We start from the raw sequence: 21,056 nt of genomic DNA, 5'->3' as shown, positions 1-21,056 counted from the left end.
AATCGAAGCTGGCAGTGCACTGGGTGTTCCAGAGGCAGCTCCCTATAGTACTAAGTATGGGCTCTATAGTCTGAGAGCCCCGAGCCAAACCATGAATTAGAACATTATTGACTGAGCAACATCGGAAAAGCCACTCACCTCTCTGTTTCAGATGTGACACCAGGAAAATGGAAATCATGAGATTAATGATAATGATATAACAGCAAACACTCCATCTGAGCCGGGCACCCTACGAATCACTTTCCCTGGGTGAACTTATTTCCTAAAAGGAGCTATTGTTTCCTTTGTTTTACAGAGCATGGCATCTCAGGGAGGGTAGGTAGCATGCCCAAGATCTCACGTAGCTCATAAATGGAAAACCCAGTATATAACTTATAGGGCTATTGTGATGATTAATGAGATAAAGCATGTGAAAGTGTGAGCCTAAGGCCAATGTTAGGTATTAAAATAGGGGACAGACTACTTAGATAAAAAATACCCCAAAGCAATTTGAGATTAACTTATAGAATAATAAAAAAGCACAAAATGATAGGGAACAAATCATACAGACAGTGTATTTTTATTTTTTATTAAATTTATTGGGGTGACATTGGTTAATAAGATTGTATAGGTTTCAGGTGTGGGTTTCTCTGTTACGAGACCTGTATGTTGCACTGTGTGCCCACCACCCAAAGTCAGATCTTCTCCCGTCACCATATATTAGGACTGTATTAAGATAAGGGACAGAGATAACCAGTTATACTGATTTGATTTTTTTAGCCATCCTTAAAACAAGCCCCCTTACATCACTGAGAAGTTAAGTCTGTAATAAAATGCAAAGGGAACTAAGCAAAACAGTGGGAAAGCTTATTGCCTTGACCATGTGCATTTTAGTTTCACATGAAAAATAATCAGTTGCTTCTTTTAAAAATGTTTTTTCAATTACAGTGTACATTCAATATTATTTTGTATTCGTTTCAGGTTAGATTTCCCTTTTGGGTGGTTTGAAGCGTAGCTCTTCTGTCCTGAATGTGTCTCTAGCAATTAGAGCTGCTGCTGTGCGCGCCTCACAAAATGCTGCCACTGAACATCTGAGGCGATGGCTTCTATCACGGGGGAGCTGAGTTTCACTCCACTGCCCCCTTGTTTAGGAGGTGGAGAATCTGAAAATATTACCATGACCTGTAATTGCATCAGCAGTCTGCAGGCTCAGCGATGTGAGACAGCGCTGTAAAGGGTTAAGAATGTGGAACTGGCCTGTGTGGGAATATTTGCACTCCTCCCTGAGTTATTTTTGCTTTGGGTGGATAGACCGTGTCCTTCAGGAATCCTCGTGCACAGCCCTGGGGCCTTGGCTAGTAGAATTTGAGAAGCTGTGAAAAACAGAAAGCATGTCAGTAGCTCTGGGGGTGTTTGAAACATAGGAAGGGACAGAATGAGAGTTTGCTTTCAAATGCCAGTGGGTGGGGGGAACAGATTCCTTGGGGGGGCTGTTCAAGATTAACCCCCCCCATCAAAATTCAAAGATCAAAATTTGAAACTTGTGCATGAAGAGTAAAGAAGTGAGAACAAGCTCGACTGGTGTGGCTCAGCGGTTGAGCGTCGACCTAGGATCCAGGAGATGGGGTGCGATTCCCGGTCAGGGCACATGCCCACCCGGGCACGGTCCCCAGTCGGGGGCATGCAGGAGGCAGCCCATCAATGACTTTCTCTCATCATTGATGTTTCTATCTCTCTCTCTCCCTCTCCCTTCCTCTCTCTGAAATCAATAAAAATAAATAAATAAAATTTAAAAAGAAAAAAGAAGTGAAAACAAGCTTTAGTGTGCCTGAGAACAAACATTCATAAAAGGTCAATTGTGTTAAAGACGCCGCCGGTGTCACTTTGTAAAGAGCATCTCAGGCGGTAACCGTTCCAGTCAGGGAGGCCGGCTGCTGGAGCGCTGCTCTGAAGGACGCGGGGACGGGTGTGGACGGTGCGGGCAGCCGGGGAGACCTCACCAGCCCTTGGAGGACGGGCAGGACTTGGGGGGGCAGAGGGGGAAGGGTGTGGGGAAACCAGCAACAGGGAAAGTGAAAGGTGTGCCGGGGGTACGTGGAAAGGGTTTGTTCAAACAAGAGGTTCAGGAAGGTGCTTAGTGGAAGGTAAGGGGAGCGGCGGAACCCTGAAGGCCCGAGGCCCACGCGGGACCGCCGCCCCGAGAGCCCATGCCCTTGGCGCGGGCGGCGGAGCCGCGGAGAGGAGGCCCCGAGGAGCCTGTACAGAGCTTGGGCTGGACAAGCAGTGGGTCTCTTTGGAAGCTTTTGTAGATCAATCCATGGACAGGAACTTCTGTTGCTATATAGAGGGTGCTGTTGGAGCTAAAACTAGAGTGAACAGCTGTGTGTGTGTGTGTGTGTGTGTGCGTGCGCGCGCGCGCACGAGTGAGTGAGTATGCACACGCTCATGCACACGCACATCTCTGCGTATTAAACAAGAAACAGATATAAAAGCTTTATGTTAGAAGTAAAATGGTATTTCCTGACAGTGAGGGTCAAGAGGACTGAAGTTAGTGCCAGATGAAGATTATGAGATCTCTCTTTATTTTTGGTACTTAGGAGGGAAAATAGGGATGGATTTTCTCATTGATGGATTAAATGTGAGCTTCCTTGGAAAAGAAAAGACAGCTGACCACTTAAAGCTCTTACTTCTTGTGTACTTTTTTAGATAAAACCCCTTGATCAATACAAAGGCGATGTGTGTTTGTTAACAGTAAACCAAAAGGCTGAGGGTTTCTCATTTATTTGTGACTATATTTCTGTTTTCTTCATGCTGAGCTCTCAAGTACGCAGAGTGTAAAGACAATTGTAATGTTAGATGCTATTTTTATAACTTAGCTTGACAAGGAATTATTTGTATACATTGTTTTTGTTGCAGAAATAATTTATTTTTATAAAACAGAAAGGTATATAGATTAACAAAAGGAACTGAAAACCACTTGGCATCTCACTACACAGAGATACCACTTTAATATTTATATTTTCTTTTAAACACTTTTTCCAGTATATAGACATGTAGTTCCAAAGTGGGATTATATTGTGCATATTGTTTTGCAGTATTCTTTTAAAATTATAATATATAGTAACATAAAATATTAATAGTGTGTTGAAAATATCTATTCATGTTAATAAATATTTTTACAATGATATTTGAATCCCTGCATATATCCCATTCTTTATTTGTACTGTCGTATTTACTTTTTATTTTATTTTATTGCTAATACAGTAATAAGTACTTGAGGGAGATGAATGTCTGTGCATTGTCTTTCATTTATTCTTTCACGCATTTCAGTAAATAGATTTTATTGCTATTATGTGCTAAGCTCTTTTTTGGGCATGCAGATACAGTGATGAACAAGTTTGAGAAAGCTTCATACTTTCATAGAACTTACCTTCTAGTTGGGAGAGATAAAAAAAAAAAGAACAAAAAAGTAAACCAATAAATGAATAGTAGTAGTTGAGAAAAATAGTCAGTACTATAAACATAATAGAAATGGGGTGGGGGGGCAGTGATAGGACCTGCTGGGGATAGGGAAGGTGGTCAGGGAAGGCCCGTTGAGTTGGTCTGATCTTTGAGTTGAGCTCTGAGTCCCAAGGAAGAGCCAACCACACTTAGGGACGTAGATTTCCAGTCTGTTGGTCAGCAAGACAAAGTTGGCAAGGCTAAAAGACCTTGGAGTATTTGTAAAACAGAGAAAAGACTAGTGTGGATGGGCTTCGTGAGTTGAGGTGAAGGAAGAGAAGAGGTAGTAGGAGGTGAGATAAAGGAGGTATGTGGAGTCCAGGTCATGTAGCACTGTAAAGGCGAAGATAATAAGTGTGTGTTTTATTCTAAGAGTGATGAATAGCCTTTGGATGACATTAACCAAGGGAGATGTGATCTGCTTAACCTTCCTACTACCATGTGTAAGGGTTCGAGACAGAGAAGCAGCAGTCGCAGTATAATCACGAATAGCAGTGTCTTAAACTAGATTGTTAGCACTGCAGAGACAAGTAAGAGATTTGTGCTAATATTTGGAGATAGAGCTCTCAAAATGTACTGCTTAATTATTTTCTACAAGTATGCCTTGGAATGTAAATGTCAGAGCAAAGGGTATGCACAGTTTACAGACCTCTGTGCGTATCCCCAAGCGTTCACAAGGGAATTTGTACCGTTTAACAGACAATTGTAGTTTCTACAGTTTACCAGAAAGTGTGCACAAAATTGGCTACATTCACGGGAGGGAGGAACGATCTTTTCTTTCAAGGAGGTGACAGTTTAAGATGTTGAGAATGTACTTACTACTTACTATGAAAGTACTTACTGTGTCTCACTATGATATTTATTTGTGTCTTTGTCAGAAATTATTGAGCTTCTTTGTGTGGGTTTATTTTTGGATTCTTCAGTTTTATTGACCTACTTTTCTATCAATACCACACTGTGTTGGTGTAGCTTAATAATGTCTCAAAGCCCAGGGTGTGAATCCTCCAATTTTGTTTTTCCATTTCAAAATTGTTTTCATGTCTTGTTCCTTAGATTTCTGTATAGATTTTTAGAACCAGCTTGTGTGTATCTCCAAAACTTTCTGCTTGGGTGTTGATTATGATGGAATTTTGTTTACAGACCAATTAGGGGATAATTGACATCTTACCAATACTCACACCAGGAACATAGTATAACTCTTTATTTATATATGCTTTTGGCTTTTGTGCAAACGTGTGTGTGTGTCTGAGTGTGTCTGTCTGTTACTTTAAGGAGGTATATGGGGAAGAAAAAAATAAACAAACTCATTATTGAAATGGCCTTTCTTCACATGTTGATTTCCTCCCCAGTCTGCCTGCTATTTTTTACTTTGTATAGTCCTTAGGTATGGGTGTGTGTGTGTGTGTGTGTGTGTGTGTGTGTGTGTGTTTAATTCCTTCCAGGATGCTTAGCTGTAAGTAGTCGGAGAGACAGCCTGTAGTGCATTTATTCCATTGTTTGGAGTTGGAAGTGAATTGGTTTAATTTCGATTATCTCAGTCCTTCTGGCTTGGTGATGCCATGGATTGTGGAGCAGCCGAAAGTGGTTTATTTGTGTTTGTTTGTTTTTTCACTTTGAATAAACCAACTGTGAGATGACTTTCATAATGTGGGGTTGTTAAATGTGAAGGATATGCTTCCTCTCTGAAAGCTCGAAGGATTCACCTTGAGAGGCTGGAGGCCTAGGAAAAAGGGTGGAACACAGATTCACTCTTTTCAAGTCCAGTAACAGTTACTTAGATTTGAGAGTTTCTTCCATTCTTGATGTTGCCATGATGTGTCACTTAGGTATAAATGAAATGAAAGTTGATGTGACAGTTAGCAGAACCACCAGGGCCTGTCTAGGAACGTTTCTTAGCAGCACTGCCTTGCTGACAAATAACAGGACTTAACATATGACACAGGATCTCACAATATTACCATTTATTTAGCCCCAAAGAGAATACAATTTCCTATGTCCAAACACAGCCCAGGTGACTGATAATCTGTAGCATCCAAACAATATCATCGCCCTTCCATCTTCAGAGGGCTTATTATCAAAGAAGCTTAGGTAGTATTATCTTCTAACAGAGACAATATAAGCACATTTTTCACTTTAGCTCCAAGAATTTGATATCACTAAATATCTTCTCTCAAGCACAATATAAATTGCTTATTTTATTTATGTCCTACCTTTTAGGCTATTTGTAGCATAAACACATGCAAATGATGTATCTTATTTATTTTCTATTTCCCAGTTTTATAAATCGTAAGTCTTCAAGGTCACTTTATTATAAATCAAAATGCTGTTCTAGAGATCCTCAGACTAATTATTTGCTAAAGCAGAGTGTTGTGAAGCAGTCCAGAGCACGGACTGAAGTGACCCAGGAAAGTAAATTCTACCTACAGTTATTTGATACACCCCGAGGATACTCATACATCTTTTGTTAGAAGTTTGACACACACACACACACCCCCCCCCCAGCTGTTCATTCAGAAGTAGGGTAAGGCTGAATTCTGACTGAGATAAAAATTTGTATATTTGGGAAAACATTGTAAAAAAATTTTGCAACAGAGAATATATACTTTTCCTATGGAAATTGTTCAGTGTTTTTAAGCAGATAATAGGTTGCAAGTCATATTTAAAACTTACATAACCCAATTAAAATGTATAAATCTCAACAAGAGTTGGAAAAACTCAGGGACTTCATGGAGACTGAAGTGTACATTTTATCCACAAAAATATGTAGATACATGCAGAAGTCTAATAATCATACTTTATTGGGCATTCATTCATTCATTCATTCATTCACTATTCGTACCCTAGGACTGCACTAGGCTCTCAGGTTGCAGAGATGACTAATATGTGATTCTAGGATTTTTTTTTAAGCCCTCAAGTAGGGCATTATGAACTGAATTTAAAATAGAAAGGTAATTACCCTTTCAGATGAATATTTGGCCCTTCATTTAGTCATCCAAATAAGGCTGAAAAGAGCAATTACATTGGACCCATAGGCTTCTAATGGATAAAGCATGTCACAATATATATGGAAATGCTTTATTCATAATATATAGCTTTTGTAGTTTACACATTCCATTTGAGTTATACATGTAATTGTCATAATAATCTTCTGGTTCCATCAGGCATGTATTAAAAGCCCCATTTATAGTTAATGGAACTGAAGTAAAAAGAAATGGAATAATTTCCATTCTAGACACAGTTGAGAAATGCCGGCCCTGAGATTCCGAGGCCAGTGATCCCTTTGTAACAACTCACTTTCTCAAAAGCAAAGAGCCCAGCCAGCTGATTCATAATCCTGGGATTAAAGTTCTCACGAAGTACTGATTGAGGTAATACTGTTTATATCTGGGAAGCTACCGAAGTTTCAGTGTAAATGTCGCCTTTCCTGGGAAACTCATCTTCATAAGACCAGTTAGGATTTTCATCGAACAACTCACTGTTACTACTGTCATTAATTATCCACTTTTTACAATTGTTTTGTCTCACCTAAAGCAACCCTGTGTACCCAACTTTGGGAAAGACTAATTAATTTACAAAGTAATGATTACTCACCACTTTTCTTCCTGGGTAATATGTAATAAATTTCATGAGGATATGCTCTCTGCACTTTTGCATTTACAGTCCCTACCACGGTGCCTGGCACATAGTAGGTGCTCAGTAAGAATGGGTTTAGTTGCCTGTATGTGAATAGCATGTGTGTATAGTGTACGGCTGTATATATTTTCTCCTCTTATGAATACGGAACTGTTTGCCTTTCTCCCAAGTCCATTTGGATACAAAATAACCATTTTTTTTCTGCTCACTTTCACAGGATTATACGTTGACAATGTATTTTCAACAAGCCTGGAGAGACAAGAGGCTGTCCTATAATGTCATACCTTTAAACTTAACTCTGGACAATCGAGTAGCAGACCAGCTGTGGGTGCCCGACACCTACTTCCTGAACGACAAGAAGTCGTTTGTGCACGGGGTGACCGTCAAAAACCGCATGATCCGCCTGCACCCCGACGGCACCGTCCTCTACGGCCTCAGGTCTGTGGTGCGCATTGCAGAAGGGCACTTGTCGCGAACAAGATAGCTGTCGCTTTGTCTGGGAGGGGAAGCTGTTGTGCTGTTTTCCGTACCCCTCCGTCAAGGGTCCTGATAAGCAGTTAGGTGGCGCGGCCGTGGGGCAGCTCAGGGCGGGAGGCTTCCGGAGGGCCTGGGCCCCAGCGAAGCCTCCGCGTGTCTCTCTGACTTGTCTCAGCCGCTGGTCCCAAGGCTGCCTTCTTTAGGGAGCAGGGATGAGCAGCGCTGAGACAGCCGAGACCCGGAGTTTCCGCGAAATGGAAAGAGCGACGCCAATGCCGAGCGCGAGTTTGAGCGGGGCAGGTGCGCCTTCCCACTGCCCCCCAGCTGCGCGAGCCCGGCTGCTCCCCGACGACAGGCGGGCGTCTCGAGTCGTCTCACCCTCAGAGAGGAGTCAGGCCCGCAGGTCAAGTCATGCTCTTAGGTTATTATTCGCGAACTTACGCTGCTAACTGCGCCTTTAGACAGAAAAGAATGGTGAGGACCTGCTGTTTGGTTGGGGGAAAACGGTAAAATAGGGCAGTTTCTTCCTTTAAAGTTTGTTTTGTATTAGAAGAAATAGTTTCTTTAAAAAAATGAAGAAAGTCCTGGCCGGGTGGCTCAGTTGGTTGGAGCCAAAAGGTGGCGGGTTCGATCCCTGGTCAGGGTGTGCACAGGAGGCAGCCCCATCGGTGTTTCCCTCCCTCCCTCCCTCCCTCCCTCCCCTCCCTGCTTTCTTTCTGAAATCAATAAAAACACATCCCAGGGTGAGTATTAAAAAAAAAAAGGAAAGAAAAAGATATCTTACTCTGAAAACATTACAATATAAAGAATTCCTCTGCATTATAGGGGAAGAAACTCTAAATTACAAAAATGTTCCATTGTCTCTGATCTGTTCTGTTTTACATAAATATATAATTACTTTACAGTAATAATGATAGTATTACCTAGTGAACAATTGTTAGAGGTCAGCTCAGTACTTTCCATGCATTAATATAGTTAATCCTTACAACAACCTCATAAGTTAGAAACTGTTGTAATCTTTATTTCAAATGGAGAAACCGAGGCTGACGCAACTTGCTAAGATCACAAAGAAAGTAAACTGTGAGGATGGCGTTTGAATGCTTCCAAGTTCAGAGCCGGAGTTCTTAACCAGCATGCCAGGATGACTCTCACACACTTTTCTTACCTGGAATATCTCATTTTTATTACCTACTATATTCAGCAGGCCCGGTTGGGTGCATTGTGTTAGATCCTATACACCAGCTTCTTAGTTTATCACATTTGTAGAGAAAATGACCTTTGACTGTTAGGAAGGGAGGGAGAGTGTGAGGCAGAGAGAGAACATGTTTGTATCCTTTTAGCCACTGAAGGCAGAGAGATGGATTGGAAATTTATAAATGGCTCATTTAAGTCTTTACCCGCGCTCTAAATAAACTCTGTCAATAAATTCTGAATGCACCGAAGCCAAGTTGAATGGATGGGAAATCAACAATCACAATGTCTTTGGAATTGAGAGGGAAAGGAAAAGATCGATATAGATGATAAATAGGAATTCTTTATATGGTTAAGCCAATAATCAGACAAAAAAAAACACAAAACAATGATGACTGTTCATTCTTATCATTAAGATGAACTGGGCATAATAGCTGTAACTCAGACTTACGACAGCAGGAATCTTCTTCACTCTCCCATCCCCACTTCCAACGAGGGCTGTTGGTAAGATAGGCAGGCTCCTGAACACACCTGACGTGCACATCAGGGCTTCTGGGTAGAGAAGGCTCTGAACTGTGATTGTTTTATCAGTCGCATTGTTAATTCTGAATTTGAAATCGATGAAGTTTTTCAGAAAATTTACAGATGTCCCTTTCCATTTTCTACTGACTAGAATAACTTGTTTGTGGCTGGAAATTGGATGCAGACCACATATTTCTTTCTCAACTCCAGGAGGTTCGTTTTTGATAGGTAAATAAACAAAAGGAATTCTGTTAAGGTCCCCATTGCCAGGGCTGATTCGGCTCTGTGCAGCCTCTCTTCCTGTTCACCCACCTGCCGCCCAGCCATTCTCCGTCGCTGACAGTCTGGTAAGAGACTGACCTTACGCCTGTGCCTCGTTTGTGGCATGTGTTCAGTTACTTCCGTTTCATCAGACCTTGTATGATTTCCCTTACACCAAGCCTTTTCTGCTGTTCTTATCATGTCTTATCGCTCACCCACTTTCTCAGCCGCTTTAAAGATCTACAGGATACAGAAATAATTTTTACCAGTTCTGGGGATGCCCTTTTTCAGACTTAAATATATAGCTTGTGGCTAAAGAAGAATGAAACTCTTGAATGTAGAGTCTCACCTTCGCTCTTGGCTGGTTGATAGCTCAGTTGTGCCAGTTTGACCATAAAATCAAATACCTCTTGTCTTTTATGATCCTATATAGAGATTTCTTTCAGGAGATATGGCTGGAGATGGGGAAGAATATTTTCTTGGGAGTAACCCAGCTGTACAATTGGTGACAAAGGACTTCTCAGTTGACTAGACCGAACAGCTCCTAGCAATTTGTAAAGCAAGCATCTCAAACAGATTAACTGTATTTTTTAAAAATAAAATTGGTCCAGTCAAATGATTTTCAGAACGCTTTAAGGAAAAATGACATAAAAATATAGGATTTTTGTCAATAATCCCAGCAAAAGTACTAGCAGGTAAAAATCAGGTTTAGTATGGTATTCACATGGCATTATAAAGAATGTTACATGGATATAATTCGGACCATTATTGGCTTTAAAAAGGAGATATTTATTAGATTTCAAAAAGCTAATGAATAATTGCTTTGTACAGAGATTCAGGAGACCTGCATTCCATGGTTGTTACTCATTTAAATCAGTTCTAAATTTTATTCTAGCTCCCAAAATCCCGTATTCCTATGATTTTGCTAATGTATGGCATAAATATTTTTAGGACTTTTACTTCATTATGCATCTGGCAACACTTTACATATTTCAGTGCTTCAGCAATTGCATTTATCTCCTTGAAAAAAATCTTATTAATTAGGAAAGCAGTAACAAAATCCTGGCATTCAGGTATACAAGAAAGCCTGAATTGTCCACGTTGGCATCTTTTATGAGTATAACAATGCATATTTTTATTAAAACTTAGAATCTCAACCCAAATGGACTGTATATTATTGATGCCAAGTGAGTAATATTATATCATAAGCATTTTATCACATTATTAAAAACTCTTCAACACAATTAAACAAAACTTTTATTATGAGATGATACATATTTGCTATTGAAAATTTAGAAAATTCAAATAAGTTATGAATAAAATTACCCTTCATCCTACCACCCAGATTTAATCACTAACCATACCGCGCTTCATAGTCTTCCAGATATTTTTCCTAGTAGAAAAAAAACAAGTATATAGGTAGCTTTCTGTAAAAATGAATTAATATTATATGTACTATTTTGTGATCTTATGTTTTTTCTTTAACAATAAATGCATTATAAATATGCTTGCCATGTCAATACGACCCTTCTCACCATCAGTCTTTAACCATTATAAGACATATTTGGAATATAATTTTTTATTTAATATAGGGTATGGTTTGTGGTTTTGAGATAAGATGCAATCTGTGGTTGTTGCAATAAAATGCAGGACTACTATTTAAAATTTATGTAATATTTTAGCCACAAAGCTCTTCGTGGCACAATTGATAATCTTATACTTGTGCTGTTGTAATTTGTAGTCTCCCTGGTTACGTAAATGGCCCAGGAGATGTACCGATGTTGATTTTACCAGGACGTTTCTTATGGGTGGAATGACTTCCTTACTCTTTCCCTCGTAGCTGACCCATCTAAAAATAGCTCTTGGCATTTGGCGTGAGGGGGGAGCCCTTGACTTCCTATGTCCGTACACCGCCCGCATATAGCATTAGATCAGAGACTTGTCACTTCTGATTAAAGGCTCACATTCTTAAAGGGAGATCCAGCAGGAAGCAGAAGGCAGTTCAGCCGCCTCCCGCTACGTGTGTCCTGTCATTGGGGAAATGGCAAAGGATACCGTTTGCCTGTAATGAATTTAGACAGGCAGGGTTTATTAATTGTATCTCCCTCCGCTGCTCCTGAAGCTTTACCGCAGGATGTTAGGCAGGCGAATAACTGAGTACCAGTTCCACCTGAAATGTAGTCTATCAAACATTAACATCCCTTTTTACCTCCGATTTCCTAATCGGTTTAATTCATTTTCATAGAGATTTTGAGGGAATGTATTTTGTCAAACAGAAAACAGATTTTTTTTAAGACTATCAGTCCCCCTGGCCAGAATGTAGGACCCTGTTCTCCAGATTTCCTCAGCTGTTCTAGGCAGGAAAAATCACCGTCATGTACCTCCCTGCCGTGGGAAAGACGCACCTAATACAGCTTCATAGGATACAACCTCTTTAAAGAGCTTTCAGCAATTTTTCAAAGACAAATTTTTACCCATAAGATAAAATTATTTAGATTAAAATAAATGCATTTAGGAGTAATTTCTGACATCTTCAAGTTTATCTCCTTTTTAAAAATTGATTTTAGAGAAAGGAAGGGAGAGAGAGAAACATAGGTTGCCTCCCGCAGGAGCTCCAACCGGTGATCGAACCCACAACCAGGGGGTGTGCCCTGACTGGAAACACAGCCTGCCACCTTTCGGTGCGCAGGGTGAAGCTCCAACCAGGGAAGAAACCAGCTGTACCCCAGTAAAGATGCGGGTCTTACATTGCAGGCCCAAAGAATGGGTGTAGGGGTGTCTACATGGAATCGGGCCTTGTCCACATAGGGAATCAGCACTGAAATCCACTGAGGACACACCACCCACAGGCCCGTGAGTGTATCTCCACACAACATCGCTGTCAGGGGTGGGACTCGAACACTCCCAGTTTCACTGGGAGTGAACCCACAGGCTTCTCTGCTGGGTTAAAGAAGTCCGTTCACTCCCGACTTCATAAGCCAGGGAGTAGCCACCGAGTAGCGGACACACTTTCATGTCACGGATTTACAGACGCCGTGTGACAGCCTTGGCCCTGACCCCAGCACCAGCACCAGCACCCCCACCCTGGGAGGGAAAGCAGGGAGTCCGGAGCTGTTAGCCTCGAACTTTCACACAACTGGAAAAGCACCTTCATCTGCCAGACTATTGGGGAAGATCCCAGAATATACTGAAGAAAACCTCTATTTTCTATTACCAAGCTGTGGGAATCACTTTCCCCAATTTTTTAAACTTTCAGCAGAAGCTTTAATTACGTGATTTGCTAGATGGGTGGCAAGGGGGGACTTCTAGGCAGCCCTCGCCTCTCTGTTCTGGGGGTAACAAGTAAAGCAGCCTTCCCTTCGGAGACCAGACCAATGAAATGGGTTAGTGACTCAAGTCACATGCGCCATGTAGTGAAACTCAAGCTGTTTGCTTCTCTGCACACCTGTGGACAGACTCAAAGGCAACAGGATGCTCAGAGGCCCCAAGTCCTTGGCGGAAGATACTAATTCCATGCTGAATTGTTCCCAGTAGCCATAAAAGAGACAGTAATTAGGACTGTATGTTTTACCCGCTGTACCAAGCTTACAGCTTGGGGAAAGTACTGCAAACACTAGGCTAAAGGCCAGAGCTGCTTCAGGCGTCAGAGTCCTGGGAGGCATCTGTGCATGGCGAGGCCACGGAACAGAGATGCCCTGGCGTCGCGGCAGAGCAGTGTCAGGGGCATGGGTGTGGAATCTGGCGGCCGGGGTTCAGGGCCTGTCTCCATCACCAACTAGCTTCGCTCTACCCTCCTGAGCTTCAGCTCCCTCTTCAGGAACACGGGGCTTCGTGGTACCTACCTTGTAGGATTCCTGAGGCAGGGGGTAAATGAAGGGATATTCGTAAAGCGTTTAGTAAAATGCTCGGCACATAGCACTTTGTTTGTAAAGATGAGTTGCTATTATTAAGACTGCTGCATGTATCTAACTTTGACCCCTTCTGCTGTTTCCCATCATGATTAGCATGGATACTATTTTGTGGAGGTAAATTCTTATTATGCATCGACACCATACTAAGTTGACACAAAGACAAATACAACATGCAAAACTTGACACTCAAAGCTTGGAGGTTAATGGTGAAAGAATATATGCAATAAAGAGATGAAGAGAAGTTGGATAGGATGGTAGACAAAAACCGAATTTTGAAATTTGTTCTTATAAGCTTCTTGAATTTTGAAAAAGTTAACCTAACGACTGGATTAAAAATACTAATATCATTAAAAAAAAAAAAATGTGGTCAGAGTTGAAAATTGTGACCCATGTACAGTAGGTAATAAATAAATAATCACTATTGTGGTTATGGTTATTACTTATTACTGTAGTTACTAAGATAATTCTAATAGAATCAGTGGGGTACGTGCTGTGCATCAGGTACTGTGTGTACATTGTAGCTTCTAATCTGCAAACAATCCCACCTGGTAGATACTCATATCATTCCATTTTTAAAGAGGAAACTGAGGCTTAAACAAATTCACTAACTTATTCAAAGCAGCTCGACTACAAGTGTCAAAGCTGGGAAACAGAATCCAACTCTGATTCCAAAGCCGGTGCCCTTTGTGTTTTAACAGGTCTAAACGCAGAGAAGTGACCCAGTGCAGGACCGGGAGGTGGCAGAGTAGACATAGACATACTCGAATTTTCATTAGCCTAATCGCTTAATGCAGTTATTTATTAGGTATATATTCAATATATGTAATATTAGGAATGTCTGTGTAGTGTTCCAAAGGGAAGCTTGAGAACGTACTAATAGCTCTAATTTACATTTAATGAAACAGGGCCATTGTAGCAAAATGAATTGCTGAACCTTCATCCCTTACGCATTGATCCATCCAGACAAGCACCGAGTGAGCAGCTCTTGTTGCTCTGTGTGGGGTAAGGGGTTCAGAGTCACTAAGCCAGACACAGTGTTTTCTTACGTTGCCTTATCACTTGCAATCAGTGTGGTATTTTTAAAGTCAGAGATGTGAAGGTGCAGAGAACCGTGTCCAGGTGGAATTAGGTGACCCATATTAGCCTTCTGCCCCAGAATGAGTCCATGATGAAATGCTTCCTAATAAGAGCCAGTGCTTCTCAGACGCACGCCTCAGAAAGCGTATCGCCTGTGAGTTGAAGGGGGATGCTCTCTTTTATTCATGATAATCAAATGCTTTATGACTAAAAATGTGTATGGCTTCTCATGTCTCATGCATTCTTTGCTTAGCATTGAGCATGTCTCATGTTACTCATTCCTGTCTGTGCTTGAGTGTGTGTGCAATCACATACATGCACACACGTGTGTCTTCTGTGTGTATGTGATAGGAGACAAGGTAGGCAGTGGGAGGAGTAGAGGTTGACTACTGTGTGGGGAAAGAAGCACTTACATCTGCTCAGAACAGGATTTTTCCCCATTTGGCTGGAACCATGGGCTGATTTTTCCCTTGGGGAGTGAGATATAAGGAACTAAACAGTCAGTCTCATGTCCATGTAAAAGAGGCTCATAGTGTGGTAACGAGAAACACTGCCCCCGCCCCAACTGGTTCTTCCTTAGCTAATTTACGCGACTGGATTGAACATCTCACTGCTGCACTAATGTTACTCACTGAGGGTGAATTCGTGGAGCCTTGTCCATTTGCTCAGTCTCCAGGCACTCGGTCATCGTCCTCTCACGAGCAGACGAGACCAGCCATAGGTCTGTTTTTATTTGATTGTAGGTGGAGTTACTTTCAAGGAGGAAATAGTATGTCCCCTACATGGGTGGCCAGGGGCTGGGCAGGGCTATGCATGGAAAGAACAGAGGGGAAAATAAACACAGTGATGAAAGTGAACGTCTAAATTCTGGGCATGAGAAAAACAGTATTTTACTCTGAGAGGCCACGTTCCAAATGATATAGATGATCAGTCATTTCAGTTTGAGAAAATTTAAGATTCTGAACTCACCTAGAAGGCGGAATTTAGTCTGTCACCACTAGATAGGTTTTAGTTTTTGTGTTTATTTTATTGCAAAGCTCTAAGGCATCTTAGACCAGGAAGAGGCTATATTCCTGGGTCACTTTCCTTTTGTGATTTTGCTCTTTTCGATTGCTGCTCAGGCTGCTGTTTTTCCACCATAAGTGGGATGCTTGGCTCAATTTCCTCTTTTGCAATATTTTAAAAATGTGTAAAATCAAGTTACTGTCATTCAGTGACAACCTTCTTTAATTTCAAAAGGCTACTTTGCCCTTGACGCCTGTAGTTCCTACAGGATGGAGAGAAAAGACTGTAAGACGCACAGAGGCCGTTGCCTTAGCAGCTGCTGGCTAAGATCAGGAGCAGGTGGGGGAAGGGGGGCTGGACTCCGGGCTCCGGGCGCTGCCAGCTACTGCAGACGCGGTTTTGTTCAGGAGAACGTCAGGGCCAGGCCTTACCTGTGTCCACAGCTTTCTCCTTCAAGCCAGGCACCGAGCATGGATGTTTTCCTTACATGCACCATGACCTGTCTGTGCTTTAAAACATGACCCGCAGTTCCTCCTTTATTTTCCCCACTGCTCTGTGGGAAAGAACCGACTGAATCGAGAGGGTTTGAGGACACCAGACTTCTTGACTTCTCTTGAGAACACCATCTGCATGAACAGATGGGAAACATGTCACAGGGCTGGAGGGGGACTCCAAGATCAAAAGAAGAGAGGAATGAGAAGGGACCGTGATGACAGGGTCGAGCAGTGAGTGCCAGGGGCTGGGAATTCTTTGCCCTCCACCCAGGTAATGGTCACCGAGTGGCTGCCACCCATGGATTCCAAGGGTCCCCAGGATGGTGATCCCTGCGTGTGGGGCAGGCAGATGGCTCAGCACTGGGAATGGGCACACACCGTTTGGTCTGTCTGCTGACGGGAGATCTCCAGTACTGTTAGTTAACATTCCCCACAGTGGATAGCTTTCCAAGTGGCCACTGGCCAGCTAAATGCCTGCCTCAGTGTTCTGGTTGTAGAAGATTCTGCACAGGGCTGGATGTATCACTGCAAATACTTTGCCAAGTTGCTACAAAGCATATACTTTTTCGCTCATGATATTTTATTTATTTTCATGTTTCCTTTTTCCATTCATTCCTTTGCTCCTTCAAGCATTCATTTTAACTCACATTTATTGAGTAGTTAGTTTGTGCCAGACATACTATACTAAATGCTTTTATGCTTTAACTCGAAGAGGTAGGAATTTTTCTGCCAGAGGAAAGTGAACCTCAGAAAGTTTAAGCTACATGCCTACAGTCACACAGCTGGTGTGAATGATATGCTTTCTTAGGTGTAGATGCTCTGGTATAGAAAAAAAAAAAATCATGAATTTAAATTCCTGCCTCAAATCCAAAGTCATTCGATTTCACTGGGCCACTTCGCCTCCTTTGTAAATTGGTTATAATATCGTAGCTGCCTTCAGGGTACATAGCTACCTCAGGCACCTAGTTTCTATCAGATGAAGAAGTGTAAAAAAAAATAAGTTTCCAAGTAATCAGCTTGGGGGGGGTGTGTGTGTGTGTGTGTGTGTGTGTGTGTGTGTGTGTGTGAGAGAGAGAGAGAGAGAGAGAGAGAGAGAGAGAGAGAGAGAGAGAGAGAGAGAGAGACAGGAGCCTGTAACCTGAGACCTGAGTGAAGATGTAGTTGACCAGGTGAAATAGAGTGTGGGGAGGAACAGAGGGAAGGGGGTTCAGGTACAGGGAACAGCATTGGGGAAAGGTAGGCAGACGAACTTCAGGGTGGCTGGAGCTCGGACTGTGGCGGGGGAGCTATGAAAAGTGAAGTGCGTTGGAAAGGGAGGAAGTGTTTTTTAGTAAGATTTGGGAATTTGGTCTTGAGAATTTTAATCGGGAGTGTATGATCAAATGTGCATTGCGTTTGCTCAGTCATTTTATGACTCAGAATAAATTTAAATCTTTGAGTTGTTAGAACTTGACTAATAGCATTTATCATTATACTGAAAAGTCTTCAGATATGTTGGTTACAAAGAAAGAATCAGTTGATAATATACAGGAGCATTTTTATGGTATATTAATGTTTTTTTATTTCAAAAGGAAATCTGGGTGTACTTCCTGCCTAAATCCACAATATATTTCCCTAATATTTAGTAAATTTTTGCATTGGGAATCTTTATTTTAAAATATCATGCTGCATTTTAACATATAGGAAAAGATGGTTGAGACAGTTCAGTAATAAATCATAATAAATACATATGAAGCATTTAGAGATTTAGCATAAGTTCTTAGGAAATCTATAACCTTGTCTAGGAAATAATAACCTTTTTTCATAAAGTACTGACAAATAGATGAATAATACATTTATTTAAGCATTTAGGAAAATAAATACAATGTGGGGCAAAAGTAGGCTTACAGTTGTGAGTACATGAAACAGTTTATTCTTGTATTTTTATTTATTAATTGTTGTATTATTTTCCATACAAATGACTGGAAACCTACTCTGGCCCCACCTTGTGATGGAAGATTATTTGACTTGGGTGCTGGGCACACAGTATACAGATCATGTATCATAGAAATGGACACTTGAAATCTATATGATCCCATTAACCAGTGTAACCCCAATAAATTTAATTAAAAAGATAAAAAATAAAGATAAAAAATTAGGATATTTCATTTTAAAATGTAGATTTTCTAATTATCTTTTTTTTTTAAATCCAAACATCAGAAGCACAGCATTTTATTTCCCACGTGGCAACAATGAGCTAAGCTGAGAAACTGATGCCTCATTCAGAAAGGGCATGCTTCCCCTAATTCACCAGTCCCCACCATTCCCTGCTGTTCTGATGAGGCTACTCCATATACTAGAGAAGACTTAAACTTTACTCTCTAGGCATCTGAGTTTGGGGCTCCTCAATCAGATTTAAGTACCTTTTAATGTCAGCATGTTTTTCATATTATATCACCCTCTGCAATTTTCAGTGGATTAAAGTATAAATTAGTTTGCTTGGAACTTAAGGTGAGCTGCTGCTTGCTTTCATCCAGCCTTTCACCAGGTGTAAACCTCGACAAACTCGCTCACCACTCCCAGTGCCCTGTCCACTTTACCCACGAGCCCTGGCTCCGGGCATGTGCTCGCACTGAGCCACGCTGACCGGAAAACCCTCCCAGCTACAGTCCTGGCAAAGCCTGTCGCAACTCCATCCCCTGGCTCAGAGCTCTTTTCTGTGCAGCAACTGCTCAGCTTCCAGTCATGTTCCTGTTTGGAGTTCTTATGACACAAATTATTCATATTTAACACATATGCCTAATAATAAAAATAATTGTTTCATACTCATAGCTAAAGTTTGTAGGAACGCCTGTTCCATGCTAAACAGTGTTTATGTATTGTTCCAGTGTTTACATCCATGCTAAGAGGTAAATGCCCTTATTGTCATGCTCTTATTATTGAGGCTCAAGGTTACAATGCTGATGGCTTCTTAGATCAGTTCATCTTGTGTCTCGGCTTTGCCTTTAAGGCTCTTAAGACCCAAGACCACATCTTAATACTTTTATGAAATATACTCTCCAGGGCTTAGCAAGCGCCATGCAGAATATAGGCACTCAGATAGATTAATATTGGTCAACTCCTGTATTGTCATGTATATTATAATTACAAGTCACTGACCAGGTTACAATAAACTTGCAAATTTTAAGTTTTTAAATTGATATAGTACCCAACTCAAATATCATATATTCTCTTTAACATGCTAGTGGTAGTTTAAGAATTAGCACATTAGTTTGTTGCACTGTATTTCTCTCTTGGGCAGCATACATTTGGTAATTATTAGTCTTATTTTTTGTCCTGTCAGGAAAAGGCAGTTGAATATGCTTTCCGGTGGGAATAGGAGTTGGGAAGACAGGAGACTATTGAAAAACCAAAGAGAGAATCAGATGTGCCCCAGTGATACAATACATCTCAATCACTTAAAAATAATTGCTGTAGAAGTAATTACTCATTAGCAACATTACAGTGTTCCACCACCACGAATGCCTTAGCTAATGGGAACTTTGAGTGTGAAAATTATAACCAGCAGGTAATGCTGCATCCCAGTGCTCGGAGGATAGCCTTTATTAATGGTTTTGTTAATAATTACCTGACAGAAATATATCTTTACCCAGAGCTTGTTGTCATTAAGCATGCCTTGAAATGCCTTAATGTTTATAGGCGGTATTACACCACTTTGGTTACTTAATTACATTTAGCAAGTCCTCGCGTTATTGTGTGTTTTATTAAGCTAAAAGCCATTACCAGCCAAATTTGCAAAGGCGGCCTGTGGCTGCAAAGGATTTAGGCCTTTGCTTTAGTGACTGAGAATTAAAGACAGAGGCTGCTTTAGCGAACCAGAAAGGACGGCCTGGCGCTGACACCGTCCCTGTGCCGCGGGGGCCCCTGCCTTGTCACGCTGACAGCTGGGCCAGTTCACGCCCTCTCCAGAAAGGGACATCTCCCATCTCCCGGAGCCTTGCATTACTCCACAGCCTTCCTGGCAGCGCGTCATCTTTCTGTTTAACCGAAACCCTCCTTGCCCTCCCCGGGAGAATCCATGGCAGTAGCCTGCCTGGGCCATAGCAGAAAATGTGACCGGCCGTCTTCACTGCCGGGCGCCCTCCGTGTATTAACAGAGGCGCTTTCTACATGCCCTCTGCCCGCGCCTCCAGCCAGAGCAGCAGAGCTCAGCTGGCCGTCTGTTAAGCAGTCAGTTCGGTTTCATACTCAATAGCATTTTACTGAATTATGAAGACATTTTGCCATATTTTATTTTCTAGGGAGAGAAACAGAGAGAAAGGGACAGTGAGAAAGAGAAAGAGAACAGGATGGCCAGCTGGGGAAACTACTTACAGTGTCCCCCTTCTTTAACCCTGTTGTCCATCCTCTCATTCTCCCAGCCCTGCCCCCACCTCCCAGCCCTGCCCCCACCTCCCAGCCCTGCCCCCATCTATCTCCCAGCCCTGCTCCCATTCCCCAACTTGGATAAAATGAAACTATTCATATAAAAACAGTGAGACACACCTTTCCCCTTCTTATAGCTTCTGTTATCAATTTTCACTTTTCATCCAGGAATCAGGCAGGCTTATTTTCATTTTTGTCTTTTGTGATATGCTATAAGAATATTTTAGTGACCTTTATTTTATTTACTTTTTTATTGAATTTATTGGGGTGACATTGGTTAATAAAGTTATATAAATTTTCAGGTGTAAAATTCTACAATACATCGTCTGTATATTGTATTGTTTGTTCACCACCCCAAGTCAAGTCTCCTATCCTGGAGAGCATTATGCTAAGTGAAATAAGCCAGTCAGAGAAAGACAAATACCATATGACCTCACTTACCTGTGGAATCTAATACACAAAATAAACTAACAAACAAAATAGAAACAGACTCCTAGAGATAGAAAAGAGACTGACAGCTGTCAGAGGGGAGGGGGGTTGAGGGGCTAGGTGAAAAAAGTGAAGGGATTAAGAAAAAAAAGGAAGCAAAGTGTTATTTTAA

The 21,056-nt window shown here is 41.5% G+C and overlaps 1 protein-coding gene across 2 annotated transcripts in view; it reads left to right on the top strand.

Annotated features, from left to right (window-relative positions):
- The window catches only part of GABRB2 (gamma-aminobutyric acid type A receptor subunit beta2), a 177,059-nt gene that overhangs the window by 55,629 nt on the left and 100,374 nt on the right, over positions 1–21,056 (top strand). For both annotated transcript variants that reach the window (XM_081133932.1, XM_081133931.1), the window contains exon 4: positions 7,331–7,551. In XM_081133932.1, the coding sequence (XP_080990058.1) occupies positions 7,331–7,551 (221 nt within the window). The remainder of the gene's footprint in view (positions 1–7,330; positions 7,552–21,056) is intronic.

The sequence above is a fragment of the Miniopterus schreibersii genome (assembly GCF_964146895.1).
Source record: "Miniopterus schreibersii genome assembly, chromosome: 4".
Lineage (NCBI taxonomy): Eukaryota > Metazoa > Chordata > Mammalia > Chiroptera > Miniopteridae > Miniopterus > Miniopterus schreibersii.
Note: the sequence above shows the minus strand (reverse complement) of the source record. Positions and strands in the feature narration are given on the sequence as shown.